Source organism: Anopheles funestus, chromosome 3RL, assembly GCF_943734845.2.
Source record: "Anopheles funestus chromosome 3RL, idAnoFuneDA-416_04, whole genome shotgun sequence".
Classification (NCBI taxonomy): Eukaryota; Metazoa; Arthropoda; class Insecta; order Diptera; family Culicidae; genus Anopheles; species Anopheles funestus.
The window spans coordinates 27,236,024-27,248,946 of NC_064599.1; the positions used below are offsets into that span (position 1 = coordinate 27,236,024).

At 41.3% G+C, this 12,923-nt stretch overlaps 2 protein-coding genes across 8 annotated transcripts; one reads left to right on the plus strand and one right to left on the minus strand.

Annotated features, from left to right (window-relative positions):
* The first annotated feature begins 506 nt into the window (after nucleotides 1-506).
* Nucleotides 507-1,828, plus strand: LOC125770514 (protein A16-like). Its single transcript, XM_049440213.1, has 3 exons — nucleotides 507-1,124; nucleotides 1,190-1,366; nucleotides 1,442-1,828. Exons 1-3 carry the CDS (start codon nucleotides 986-988, stop codon nucleotides 1,699-1,701), a joined length of 576 nt encoding a protein of 191 aa, XP_049296170.1. The 5' UTR covers nucleotides 507-985; the 3' UTR covers nucleotides 1,702-1,828.
* A 549-nt stretch (nucleotides 1,829-2,377) lies between these two features.
* LOC125770428 (85/88 kDa calcium-independent phospholipase A2) lies at nucleotides 2,378-10,440 on the minus strand. Of its 7 annotated transcripts, none has more exons than XM_049440033.1 (12): nucleotides 9,845-10,440; nucleotides 8,392-8,693; nucleotides 8,016-8,217; nucleotides 7,853-7,943; nucleotides 7,613-7,783; nucleotides 7,394-7,528; nucleotides 7,126-7,306; nucleotides 6,992-7,003; nucleotides 6,547-6,737; nucleotides 4,491-5,918; nucleotides 4,308-4,431; nucleotides 2,378-3,966 (listed from the first exon to the last, which is right to left on the minus strand). In XM_049440033.1, the coding sequence occupies exons 2-12, from the start codon at nucleotides 8,435-8,437 to the stop codon at nucleotides 3,734-3,736; spliced, it is 2,814 nt and encodes a 937-aa protein (XP_049295990.1). In that variant the 5' UTR covers nucleotides 8,438-8,693; nucleotides 9,845-10,440; the 3' UTR covers nucleotides 2,378-3,733. The 7 variants fall into 7 exon arrangements, with proteins under 7 accessions (XP_049295990.1, XP_049295993.1, XP_049295989.1 ...); XM_049440036.1 differs by lacking the exon at nucleotides 8,392-8,693 and adding an exon at nucleotides 9,220-9,264 and having other exon boundaries at nucleotides 6,547-6,722; XM_049440032.1 differs by lacking the exon at nucleotides 8,392-8,693 and adding an exon at nucleotides 9,220-9,264.
* Between the last annotated feature and the right edge of the window lie 2,483 nt (nucleotides 10,441-12,923).

Genomic DNA, 12,923 nt, shown 5'->3' on the forward strand with positions numbered 1-12,923 from the left:
CTCCCCGTTAACAAAAAAAAATTACGAAAGACTTTAAGTTAATGTTCGACGGCGGTAAAGACTGGATTCTACGAGGATTTGTGCGCACGCGGAAGTCAACAAGTGGTTACATATTCTTCTTAGGCGATGGACCGGATGGAGGCAATTTGGCGGGCTAGTTGCTAGTGTGTGAGGAGCTGATATGATTGCGACGATTGCTGAAAGATTTTAATGAACCACAGACTACCCCTACTGTTTTGCATCAGGACAATCAAGGGTACATCTACTTCGAAATCACACATCGTCACCCTTCCACAACAGATCTGTAGAGTAATGTCCGTTGTACTGGCAGGTTCTGGCAGGAACTTGTGGAAGGGGCTTACAGCGCTCGCCCTGAATTCTGACCTGTAAAGCGAAATTCTGGAGATCCGCAACCATTGTATCTTCAATGGACATCCGATGAGAGCCGAACGGAGATAGCATCGCATCTGTACCAGCAAAACATGTCCATGTCCCGTTTTCCGTTTCACATTTCACAAATTCGCATCTTGTTTCTGCATTTCCTTAAATGAGTTTAAATTGATCCGGAAACTTGTTTTCGTTGGTACAGTTTCGTGCTGCAAAAAATAAAAAAGTAAAAATAAAACACATGCACATTTTTGTGCACTGGAAAGATCCTGCACTGCATCAGAAGGTCAATGTACGAACATTGGGAATGCGTTTCAAGATTTGGAGTTAACAAAACAATCGATACATGAAGAAACTGTGGAGAAGATGAACTTGTGTGGTGGAAACGAAAAAGGACAATATAAAAAAGTGTGCACAAGAAAGTAATGCTTTCAGTTCTGTTCCGTCCGTTACCATCGAACGATCAGTTTTGGTTACGGGTGTGGATAAAAGGATCCCCAAGATCAGTTGGTGATTAATTGTTGTGTGTTTGTAAAATATTGAGGTTTATTGAAGGTTTTTGTGAAATATTGAAGAACGGTGATACGTAACAAACAGGATGGTGTTTGATAAGACACTCTGCTCATCAGTCTTGGTATTGCTTTGCGTTCAGTTGCTGGCAGCGGCCACCACAAAGTTGGTACCCGGCCTTGCGAAAGCATCCGTTACAAACATAAACCGTAGCCATAGTAATAGTGGTAAGTTTAATCGAGCATTTTTGCCAAATGCAGCTTAATGCATTTTCACAATGTTCCGTGTCCAGCGGTGAACAATTTTCCCGTCAACGGATTGCCACCGTTAACGTACAGTACGAAAAAGTATTTCTTCTACGACGAAGAAGCCACCTTCTTAGAAGCGTGGAATCTTTGCCGTGAAAAGGGCCAACGATTGGCTACGATCGAAAGCTATCAGGAGCATGTAGCATACAAGGAGCAAGTCGGTAAGAGCTTGTTTCTTTTTTTTATCACTACTCGTTGTCGTTCACGGTATGATTTCTCTGTTACAACCTCTCCAGAACCATATGTGGATTACGAAACAGCTCACTGGATAGCAGCAACCAATATGGGGGCCAGCTCTAGCGATTACCAAAAGTTCTACTGGATTACAAATGACAGGCCCGTCGGATATATTAACGGATTCTCAAACTGGTACGATGGAGAGGCACCGAACGGCTCGGACCTGTGTGTGGCAACATATCTTGGCAGTGCTTTGTGGATTTATGGTTCGTGTACCTCTGCTTCTCCATACGCTTGTGAGGAACCACAAGATGTCTGATCGGTTTCCGATGGTAAATTGACCGGTTAATTAAACACCCGACCACAGTACAGATAAGTTTAGTTTTTGGGTAAAAAATTAAGAAACAAATAAACATTATGAATTGAACGAAAAGTTACATAGTATTTCACGTTGATACAGAAACTAGGTAATGGGCGTAATGTTTTTTGGTTTTGCTTTTATACACTTGCTAAGTGCATTCCGCCCATAAATTGTTCTCAAAAACCAACTCAATCAACAAACGCCAAACCAATGGGAATCGCGTTTTGCACTGTACCGTTCACATTTATTGCATAATTGTACCTTTTCCAACAATTCATTAAAATATGTAATTATACTTCTTCCGAGTGTTTCGTTATTAACAACCCAGCACGAATTGTTCCGTGGCAATACTTTAAAATAGGTACACGTCACCGGAAAATGGATTACAAAATGCCAATCCCATTTTAGTTTTAACAAAGACAAAATTTTGTTATACAATTCCTTTTTTGTGTTGGTTTTTCGACCACGGACAAGCGTTCGAATGTGTTAAGTTTATATAGTTTGTTTTCTTCCTGTTTCTTAATTTTAACCACTAAAACAACAACACCGGTAGCCAAATTTGTCTGATTTTGCTTCGTTACACGCGTTAGATGTGTTTCGCTAGGAAGAATGAAATAAGAAGGAGCGCTGATCATTTCGTCACACCTTTTTGGAACGATTTATTTGGAAGAAACATATTTTCCTACACACTCCTGCAAACATTAACTACACGGTCAATGAAAAAAGAATAACAAAACAAATTTAAATAACTTAGGAAACATTTGATGAGCGTAGTTTTATAAAACTGCTCGTTGAAACATCGAATCGCATCCATACCTCCGTTAACTCGTTGGACTCTACCAGCGCATGTACATGTTTGGTGGGCTTCTTTCTTCGTTTTCACGCACTATTTCCAACGTTTTTGTTCCAGTTTTGCTTTTACTGTGCTATATGTATATGTGTGTGCATGTGTTTGTATTAAAATAAATTAAAACCTGCATCATCAAAAATAAACAACGAATAAACTATTTATGTGATACAACATAAGCTTTCTTCCAAAAACTCAACACACGCACACACACACACATAAATCTGTGCTGTATAACGATCGTACAATTCGTCCCAATCTTAACCATTATTGACAACATTGCACAAGGAAAACGATTTCTTTTGTAGACACATAACTCGACAAAGCAGCTCAAAAGCACGATAATCACAAAATTTAAATATTTTTGACGCACACATGTACGACCATACCTGGCCGGAATGCGCACGGAACATTAGCCAGGTATGGCCGGTGAAAGGTATTTTTGGTTCATCTTATTGTAATCTAGCTTCTCGCTTGTTTACTCTCATCCTACACAAATCCCTAGTTCCCTAGGCCTTATTATTTATTCGCGTTGCTTATGTGTTCTTCCTTCCGTCAGTTGCGGCTACATTCGATGCGTTTTACTTTTTACCTCTGTTTCGTTCGCTCCGCTTATTGGGCAAGTTTTAATTCTTCCCCCGCTGATAGTCTACATAAATTGTTCGTTTTCTAAAGATATTGTCAACAATTCAGTACGATGTATGGAACAATGAAGAAAACCTTTTGTTGAGGCAACGTGAGTAACATTTTTTCACCGGGCATCGACTAAACACGTTATGCGATTGTTTTTTTTTCTTCTTCCCCGTTTTAATGCTCCCCCTTTCCTTCCTCATATCATCTTTCTCTTTGTTTTCATATTCTTTTATAAAAAAAAATAAAATTTGTCACTACATCAGGAATGTTTCGTGCTTTCACGCCAAAAACGGTAAACAGAGAGCGCCAGAGATAGAATGAAGAGATAATGAAGCAATTCCTGTTGCTTTCCTAACTCTATTTAGGGGGGCTTTTTGGTTGCTGGTGGGCATATCATCTCGAAAGGTGGTTAAGTTGGTGCGAATATGGAGACAGTAAGTAGATATCGTTTTTCTCATACATTTTTTTGTCTTTGCTAGCCTTCACTCGGGGCGCCCTTACTTACTGCTGCTACTTGAGCAGATTGATAAGCTCTATGACCTGCTTCCGGTTGCTGTGCATGTACGCCTTCGCCTCCCATAGCATGTTAATTAGTGGTTCGTCTATCTTTTCATCCATCGCTATGTCGACCGACATCTGGGGATTGAAGCGGAAGTACGGTACCCCAATCATGCTACACCATGCCCTGGCACGGTCCACCACACGTCCGTCCGATGCGGTGGCCTGATCCACCAACAGGGTACCTGAAAGATTCACATTTCTTGCTCATAAATAATGCCATGTGATAGAAACTACAGCCTTTTCCAGAGTGATCCGATAGGGGAGTCTAAATCGGTGGAAGTGGATAAATTTTGATTTGTTAAATTTCCAAAAATTTCCAGCAACATCTTTTATTCTATTTATATGAAAATAAAGGTTGCACCGATTGTCGAGAAAAAATGTACAATTATTAATTTTCGTATTATTTCTCAAGAAATTTTAGGCGTGAAAGTATATACCTAGAACTTTTCTAAGAAATATCGGCGATGCATTAACTGCACAACTCTGAAAATTGCAGTACATAAAAAAGGGCAAATATACTTACTGATAGTTGAAATACCATACGCCAACTTGGCCGTGTCCCATATACTATCCGGACGGAACACATCAATTTCCTTCAAATCCACTACCGGCGTTAGTCCTGTGCCAAGTGAAACTACAACCGAAACCTGCAGGGAATTTGGAATGTAAAATCTTCCTTACAATATCCTTCTCCACAGCCACTTACCGGTACTGCTTCTGATGCCCGACCACTGTAATGAAGGGCAGCATTCAGTTCGTGTATCTCGGTGATAGCATCCAGTGTCGGATTGTTCGCAATCAATCCCCCATCAAGGAAACGACCAAACGCACGGAAGTAGGACGGCGCTGCACCGGTTGCACGGGCCGCACGCCACACCAGCTGCTCGCTCGGCGGTGGTGGAGGCTGTCCACGATTGTTCGAAGGCGTTACGATGCTTAGAATGTCACTGGCGGCTTCGTAGTTGCGGAACAGGTGCAAATTGACCGGTTTCCTGTCGGCCATCACACCGGTTACCATCAACCGTGGATGCTTGATGTCCGACATGACGGTAAACTCGCCCAGCTGTTCCTTCAGTACCGTCTCGAGCGGATCGCTCGGGTACGGGCGTGAACCGACAAACGCTTGATCCTTCATGCGCAGATACAAACACATACATTGCTTCATCGTTTTACCACAGCCTAAAGCGAGGGCCAATATACCGCCGGTACTGGTACCAGCGATCCAATCGAACAGATGAACGATGGGCGTTTGGGCTAGGTTCTCTATCTCCAACAGCATTTGTGCCAACACTAGCCCTCTAATACCGCCACCATCGAGGCAAAGCAAACGACCACGCCCACCGTACGATTCACCACTCGTTCCGGGCTCGCATGCCGAACGGGGCCTCGATTCCGTTCGTGGACCTCCACCAGTCGATGATTCACCCGTCGGACTTTTGGATGTTTGCGCGCCACAGATTTCGTCCGTTAGCATCGGTTCGTCGCCAACGTCAAAGTCGCCGAGCAGATTCATACCGCCCTTCAGCGAGGAAGTTGTCGACGTGGGTGACGTCGGTTTAGAGGCCGCCTCTACCTTATTCATAAACATCGACAGCAACGCATCCATCATACTAGCGCCTTTACGTTCCTGGCTGACATCTATTGTTTTAACCTCGCGCCGTTCACGCTCCTCCGGTATGGTAGCCCGTATCGTGCTCGATATGAGGCTTGGCACACTGTTCCGATGCGATTTGGTGGTCGTGTGTGACAGCAGCTGCTGGATATGTTCCCGCTGCTCCGAAGTTTCCGGCTGTGCCGGTGGGATACCATTGTAGGTACCGCCCGCCGCACATCCCGGTGGACATTTGCTGGTGCCCTTCTCTGGGCAACGTTTTGCACCGACCGAGTGTAAAATGTACAGTATCATCGAATCCTTCGAACCATTGTCATCCTTGCCAACCATGTGGCGTGGTGTTTTACCGTCCTTGTTCGGCTTATTAAAATCGGCACCAAACACTACCAAGCATTGCACGATCGGGATGAGTTTCTTTTCCACCGCTATATGCAGTGGCGTGTTGCCTGAGTTGTCGACCACGTCAATGTCCGCATCGTGGGCCAATAACGCAACGACACATTCCAATCGATCACGAGCAACCTACAAGAAGAATTACATTTTTTAAATTTATATTTATTTCATAAATATTTAATTGTTCCGTCCGTTTTTCATGAATTATAATAGTCAACACTTATGCATATGCAGTGGAGTATAATAGGAAGAGTTTGAGCTGTTTCCGACAACTTCCGACGATAGATGCTATCGCAACTCTCAGTGGATATGGATTCAAACATTTTGTGTCTCTTAGAGCATGTGCTCCTGGCGCCCCCTAGTAGGTAACCTGCGTACCAGGATAAAAAGTTAAGTGGGAATTCTGGGACCGGGACAGTAAATAAAACTGGTAAATAATGTAATGTTTGTATTCTATAGTATCACATCACCGATCCTAATTCAATCATAAATATTGCATATCTCTAAGGCGCAAACAAGCATTTTAATGGCGCATGGCTTCTTAGAATTCTTGCATGGGCGAAATACGCCAATACGGTGAATAGTGAACGAAAGAATCATCACCCCACTTGTATGCGAAGTATGCGCCCCAAAAGAAAGACGACAAAAGCAAAGTAAAATATTTAAACCCATACCCACCGATACTGATCGCCAACAATCTCGGACGATTCCGGAGAATGCTCGGTGCGCTCCAGTAATGCTTGTATTGTTCACTTACCATCACATGCAGTGGTGTTTGACCATTGAAGTTAACTAAATTCACGTCACAACCGCGTTCGATTAACGAATTCAGTACCTCCCGGCTAGAGCTCCAGTGTAGCGGTGTGCCACCATGCTTCATGTCCTGTGTGAACAGTTTATTTGGATTGCTGACAAGAAAATCCGCTACATTACCTGTAGAAGAAGGTTCTACGTCGATTATACCCAATAGGAGCAAAAATTGAAACGGCGAGCCAAAATAAAGCAAATATAGTTTTGATATTTTTTTGTTGCAGCAATTCAAGAAAACAACATTATTTCAAAAAAGCACACACACAGAACAAAAAATAAAAGAACAAAAGAAATAAATTAATGAAAAGTAGGAAATAAAGTTAGCAGCTGCTTTTTGCACAAAGAACGATAAACAAAACGTGCAAAGTTATGGAACACTAGGTAACACTTGCCATCAGTGCAGGCTTTTGTGAAAGAAGAAATAGAAACATAGAAACAGAACGAAATCATTTGTAAATGAAACTAATGTTTAGTTTTGTGTGGTGTACAGTTTACACCCATCCATCATGCGGTAACCTTTACTTACTCGATGGAATAGATTTGCTGTAGGACGTTCCAGCACCGCGGGCCATTTTGTTTGTGTCGGCTCCAGCTAACAGTAACGCCTTCACGCAGTCCGGCTTATCTGCCAAACAGGCCAGATGCAGCGGTGTGTAACCATCGGTATTGCAATGGTTTAAGTTTGAGGTACTTTTTGCTGTTAACAGCTGCAGGAAGAAAAAGAAAGCGATCAAATGGATTAACATTGTGTGCGTTTGCTGATTAATTGTAAAGTGGGATCACCTTTTACTTACATTTATCATTTCTTTTGTTGTACTCGCTGCAAAATGGAACACCGAGTTGCTATTCTTATCCAGGTGCTCCAAGTTACATTGATTCGATTGTACCAACACCTTCACAAACTCAATGTTGTTTGCCTTAACGGCAATCTAAAAAAAAATATACACAAATTAGAATTTTTTTTACCACCACCAAAACACCCTAACTGATAGCACGGTCTGAAAGGCAATTACCTGCAACGGAGTCATCATGTCGGAATATTCGGCATAGTCGAGAAAATCGATAATACTAGGATTCGATACGTAGTCAGTTAGATTGTAAAAAGCAACAACATGTGCCAGGGACCAGGAAGGATTTTCTATCAACACATCACAAAGCTTCTGCAAACCGTTAATATTATACATCTATAAAGTAAAGAAAAGAAAAACGACATTATCAATCGGAAACGAATGTCAGACAGGGTGCCGTGTTACCTCGCGAACAATTTTCACCAATTCTGGCAGACGTTGATGGAAGGCTTCAAATTTTTCCTCCGCTGCCGCTTGTGTAGCTGCCCGGTATAAGCTGGAAATATATTGCAAAACATGTTTAATAATTGCATATTATAAGCCTTCCTTTAACAAGTGCACAACTCACCTGTACGATGTGTTGATCGTTTCCGAGTGCGGTCTTTCCAGAATGATTTCGTACACCAGCTTTTTGTCGGGAGCATTTGGATTCGGTGCAAATAGCCGCATCGATTCATTTCGCTGTAGTACTTGCAGGTTGATGTAGGACTCATTTTTTACCTCTTGCACCTTGTTGGGCGGTGCGTCTCCACCTAGCAGCCGCTGGATTACTGGATTCATTTACATTTTGCATTCCCGTGCAACGTTGTACAGACACAGAACGGATGTGGTGAAAAATAAAGGATGCGTAAAGATAAGAACAAAATTTTGGAAAGAGAAAGTTATGATTAGCCTAATAATGCTACAACGCTTGATACAAAACAATTGAGCTACTTCATTTGTACCTAAACCGGATGCCAGTGCACCGATCCCGAGCCAAGCCATTTGCATTTAGAGGTAACACGGAAGGTGCGCTACTTCGGAATGGTTGTTTGATCCCACGCGTTTGCAGCAGTGGATTAATACTGAGCGTATGTACAGGGATTACGGGAAGACACGTTGGTGGAACATTTTGTGGTAGGTTACAAACAAAAACAAACTTAACCAAAAGATCTGGTTTTTGGGCGGGATGTAAAGGAATTCGGTGGGGAACAATTGGAAGGAATCTTTCGAAACAAAAACTATCAACGTAGAGCACTTGTAGGAACTGAAACGAGTACAAATGATAGTGAAAATATGGCTAAATACCCAGAGGTCATTTATAATCATGGCACACAACCGCTACACATAGAACACCGATCAAGCAACCAACAAATGCCAGAAGTTGTTTATACCATGCAACCAAAGCGACAAAGCAACCGATGCCAACTACGTTCCAAAGATGAAACCGTATCTTTCAACCATATGTACGTTGTCAACCGTGAAGTATTATGACGCGCGTTGGGGCAGAACGTGAAAGGGGATGAGTAAAATGAAAGAAAAACCAGATCAAACTGCTCCGGTCAAGGGCGAGTGATATAAAACCAACATTACCGACATACACACCAACCCACTTCACGGCACTAGCAAATCTGATAGTATCGAACTAGAGAGATTTTATAATTGTACTATCAGTTTTTGTTTTGTTTTTCTAGCGAAATGAACACACGTGTGTGTATAGCGACCAATGAAAGTAGCGACATTAAGGACGATTCCCCACTTATTCTACCGTTAAAAAAAAGTGCCACAAATACCTTGAATGAAATCTCTTTCCACGATTGGAGGGTTTTTCCACAGCCCTACGAAGCAAGATCAAAGTACAGCGTTTCATTATGGATGCAAAATTTCGCTCATTATTATTGCTAAGATTGTAGCACGCGGGCTAAAGTGCGCACGGAGAATGTGGCGCTTTGCCTAGGACACAAACCAACGTCAATCGATATACGAAAGCGAACCAAAAGGAAAAAAAACAACGAGACAAACATTTTCCAGTACGACTGTGAGGGCTCGTTCTGGTGTTGTTGACCCTTTCTTTTTGCACTACTTGTGCCCGTTGCTTTCTTTGTCCTAGCTTAGTTCCAACCTTAAACCTTACTCAGTTTCCAAGGGGATTTATGATGGGCTGCTCGTTCATTCAATACACAAGACTCTGTACGGTTTTCTAGCTTTGAAGCGTGATTAATTCATGCTGTCACGTTTTCACCAGTCTCAAACGATATCACTGCTATCACAAGCACGACACATCAGCCTGGTTGGCGAAACTGGATTTTTCCGCAACAGAAACGTCGCGAGTGTTCCGACATACGGTGCATTGCGGAATGTTTGATGGCAGGCATTTATACTAAAACGAAATGAAACATTTTCCACTAGCGCACTCACCATTCAACATAGCTTCAGCTTTGCGTTCGAATACGGCCTTTTCTTCTACGTCTTTCTAATCCACCAGACTAACCCCAGTCGATTGCATCAGCACACTGCTGATTCACGGATTGTAAGACTATATTACTGCGATGCTGAAATAACGTAGCGCGAGCTAGTGTGTGCTGCAACGAACTACCACCGGGAATCAGAAAAGGCTGACCTTCGGCACTGTATCATCCGTTCTACAGATGTTTTTCTTTCCCGTCGCTTGTCGCGGCTATGACTAATAGATTAGAATTTTCATGTACGTTTGCGTTTTGACGACACTTGACAGCAAAGGGGAAACGGGCAACAACAAAAAAAACCAACAAACCATTGTTTGTTAACCGCGATTTATTTAACGATTCGAGATGGACCACATACTGCAAACTATTCGATGATTTGCAGAAATTGAAGGATCTGTTTTAATGGCGGTAAGTAAATAAATTTGGCTAACAAATTCTGGATCAAATCGTTTGTTTACAATTGATCAAGTAAGGAGGTGGTCTCACTCAATACAAACCATCTGTAGTGACAGTTTCGTGTTAAAATATGTTTTCTTAAATTATCATCCTGGATGAGATCTGTAACCATGTAGCCTTGTTTTGTATATTTCATTTATGTAATTTACAACCGCTTTCATGTAATAATAGTTTTAACTAGTTACAAATTTGTACTTTCTTCGCTGAAAGATACGCACGCAACTGTCAAGTGCGTAATCAAAAAGGCGACGTACACACGTGTTGACCAACCTTCCGTAGGAGTTTGTTTTATTTACAATCCCGATTGACAGATCGATGTGCCATAATTATTTCCCGCAAAAAAAAATCATTTTTTAAACACGTTTTTGTTCACCAGTAAGCTAAAACAGGTAATCTTTCCTTATTTCATTCCAGATTCTGGCAAAGTATACGATTTGAGTTCAGCTCATTTAAATGTTTCTTTGCGCTTGTAGACGATTTCACAATAAATCTCAATAAACCCTACGATGGATTACCGAACCGCTATTTACCATTACTACAGCATGTGAAAAAGCGTGTGTATCGATAATATAAGTATTTATTTAAATACAAATTATTGCAAATGTGATCAATGGACTTAAGTCTAGATATATGCACAAGGCTAGTTGCACTATTACATATAAAATAAACTTATGCTTTGAACATTTATTAGGGTTTGTCGTTTATTCTGTTCAATATTCTCCAAGTAGCACTCTAAATTTTTCATTCGTCTTATCTCTCCATGCGTACTAAACAGTACCCACATAGACTTTTAGCGTGTCGTCGATCAATCAACTTGATCATAAAGACAATGATTGCATACTTTTAGGTGTTTTGCCAAATTGCGAAGACAACAGTTGTGTCCCCAATCTTGGATAATATTTTTGAACGAAAGGTTCACTTCCTTTTCCTTCTTCTTTGAGTATTCCAACCTTTTCAATTAATCACCTTTCTGGTTATCCTTCTGCTTCTTGTTTAGTAGACCTGTGAGGAGTTTGTAGTATGCACGATTCGTATATTTATATTAAGATCATGGCTATGGTAGCATGACTTTAGATAACCACCTGCAGAGCTTTTAACAAGCTCGTTCTTCACAATATTTTTTTTATTTTCTTAATATCAACGCACTTACACTTAGCAATGCAGCATGCAAAATCCATCAAATCTGGTGTTGAAATTTGGAGTTTTTTGTGTGTCTTGAAGCAAGTATTGAATAATAATACTTATTGAAGGTTGCTATACTACGATCATTCCGACCTATTCGCACCGTACTCACGCTTCCCAGTCTTCTGGTTAGATAATCGCTTATAATAGGTAAAATAAATATCAAACGGTATGCCGGCAAGGTTTTTTTTCTCTCTTTTCTTCTTCTTCTTCTCTGGTTGTCCACATTATTTTCTCCCACAGCCACTTAGAAAGCCGGTCCCATATAGCACAGGGCTCTCGTTGCTGCTGGTTGCGTGCGAAGGGTACTGCACACTAGGCTTCATAGCTGTACCATTGCGAAGATGTCGAGATGTGAGACCCGATGGCGAACCATCTCGACAGTCGATAAGGAAGTATGCGTCAGGTGTGCCTGTTCACGACCCGGCCAATGCGCATACTAATAAGCATTTTGTGTAATAAATCATTATTTGACAAACCGAGCTCTGGCTTCAATGAATTTGGTGGAAAAGTCAATATTTGAGAATGATGCGCGATTTCGGTGAGGTTTGTATCCGCCCGTTCACCCGGGAACGCGGGTATGAAGCGCAGATTGGGTAAGGGTACGCGGTTGATGAGAAGCTGGAATATATAAGTGCGTGTGTTAGCGTACGATTTCGTCATGCCATTGACGATCGACTAAGGGACGAACGATCGTGCAACATCGGATGGGAAAAGGGCCAGGGAATGCGCCGGAGTGTGAAGCTCTTTTAGAAGAGTATCGATTACGCGCTTATAGGGTTGTGATTAATCAAACAATCGATTTTATTCACAGTTTTGCGTGTTTTTAACAAGTTGCTGTACAGCGGATTGCTTCACCGTAATTTACTTAACGGTGAAAATATTTATGATTTTACTAATCCATTGAAATATTGTAGGATTGCAAAGGGTTCGATTTGTTGCGTATGAAGTCATTTGTTAAGCATTCCTAGTAAATTACACAACATGGCCGAGACCTTGAACGAAAAATTTAGTCTGAAGTTGACAGTTTTCTTTGGCACATCTGTAGAAAGACTTAACGCAACATAGAAGTACATTGCATCAGTTTATGCACAATCTACAGTGATGGAAATAAATACAAAGATATGTTTTTTTTTCTTGGATAATCCATATCGTAAATATAGTCCAAAATCCAAACTAAACAGGCAACTGAATCGCTACAACTAAGCTTACAATTGCCGTTATCAAGTTTCGTGTTAGTTTATCTCGTATCGTATGATTTTCCAATTACTAAATTCCTTTGGTTCCTAATGCATGATTGATATTTTGCAAGAAAACCCAGATCCTTTAGGGATGATTCAAAATGTCAAATTAATTGACCAAAAAATTATTAAGTAACAACTGAAAGAGATGAT